Source organism: Theobroma umbraticum, unplaced genomic scaffold (assembly GCF_002168275.2).
Source record: "Theobroma umbraticum cultivar Fairchild unplaced genomic scaffold, ASM216827v3 scaffold_55.0, whole genome shotgun sequence".
Classification (NCBI taxonomy): domain Eukaryota; kingdom Viridiplantae; phylum Streptophyta; class Magnoliopsida; order Malvales; family Malvaceae; genus Theobroma; species Theobroma umbraticum.
Window position 1 is genome coordinate 83,580 of NW_018397270.1, and position 1,610 is coordinate 85,189.

General features: G+C 34.2%; 1 protein-coding gene across 1 annotated transcript in view; it reads right to left on the reverse strand.

Annotated features, from left to right (window-relative positions):
• LOC149526523 (uncharacterized) overlaps positions 1-1,610 on the reverse strand; it is a 2,693-nt gene that overhangs the window by 742 nt on the left and 341 nt on the right. The window contains exons 2-4 of the mRNA XM_089785280.1: positions 1,056-1,289; positions 519-834; positions 42-224 (exon numbers count right to left, since the gene is read on the reverse strand). Of these exons, the coding sequence (XP_089641406.1) occupies positions 42-224; positions 519-834; positions 1,056-1,289 (733 nt within the window). The remainder of the gene's footprint in view (positions 1-41; positions 225-518; positions 835-1,055; positions 1,290-1,610) is intronic.

A 1,610-nucleotide genomic window follows, 5' to 3' on the forward strand; every position in this document is an offset into this window, starting at 1 on the left:
TCAAATGGATACATCCATCAATATTGTACAGGTCCACTAACCTTTGCCTCATAAGGTAAATGAATCAGCAAATGCTCCATAGAGTCAAAGAAACTAGGAGGAAAGATCTTTTCTAGTTTGCATATAGTTTCACATATTTTTCCTTCCAAAGCTTTCATATGACCTATAGATATTTTAGTTGCACATAGATCTCTAAAAAAGTGAGATATCTCAGTAATCGCATCCTAAATTGCATGAGGCACCATGTCACAAAAGACAATTGGGAGCAATTGTTGTAAAAAAACATGACAATCATGACTTTTCATCCCATAAAATTTGCAATCAATCTCATTAACACACCGAGATATGTTCGATGCAAAGCTATCAGGTAATCTCAATTGTTTCACCCAAGCACAAAACTTTTTTTTTATTTCCTCCTTATTTAAGGTGTATGAAGCCTTAGGCTTGAAAATTTTTCCATTATTTTCCCCTAATTCCAATTCTGGTCATTTGCAATACACCTTCAAATCTTGTCATGCCTTTAAGTTGTCTTTCGTCTTTCCCTTAACATCCATCATTGTGCTGAATATATTTTCAAATACATTATGTTCAATATGCATCACATCTAAATTGGGATGAATAAGAAGCGTATGCCAATAAGGTAGATCCCAAAATATACCTTTTTTCACCCAATTATGACTTACACCATAACTTGAAATCTTCTGCTCACCACATTTTGTTACAAATGGGATATGAGGAAGCGAATTCAAACGTGATAATATTTCTTCACCTGATAATCGAGTAAATGGTAAGTCCTGCTCAACTTGTTTTTTAATAAATTTGTCTCTCTGCCTCCTAAAAGGATGATTACCTCTTAAGAATTGCTGATGACAATAAAAAAACAAGGTTTCCTATCATGATCCAATATGAAAGACTTAAAGTGTTCCATGCAATAAGGACATCATAATCGTCCATAAGTACTTTACCTTGAGAACATACCGTAATTTGGAAAATCATTAATTGTCCATAATAATGCTACCCTCATATTAAAATTTTATTTCCTATATGTCTCATACGTGACAACACCCTCGGTCCATAATACTTTCAACTTATCTATCAAAGGCCTCAAGAAAACATCTATGTTTTGACTTAGATTTTTCTTCCCTGAAATGACCATATTAAGAAATATATATTGTTGTTTAATACACATCCATGGGGGTAAATTGTACAAACAGAGCATTACTAGCCAAACAAAATAAGGTTTCACAGTTGGTCCAAAAGGATTAAAACTGTCAACGCATAACCCTGGTCTGACATTTCAAGGTTCCATTATTAATAACTAATGTGTGCGGTTGAAGTGTTGCCAAGCCTCACCATCAACAGGGTGTTTGAGGACTTCATCATCACTTTGGTTTTGTGCATGCCACATCATATGTTCAACAGTTTTGCTTGACATATAAAGCCTTTGAAGCCTTGAAATAAGTGGCAGGTAACGCAAAATCATGAAAGGTATTTTCTTCTACCTTTGCGCACTTGATTTCCTCAATTTATAGCAAGAATGCCCACATATCATACAATGTTCCAAATCAGTTGTTTCCTTATAAAATAAGATGCAATTGTTTTTGCAAGCA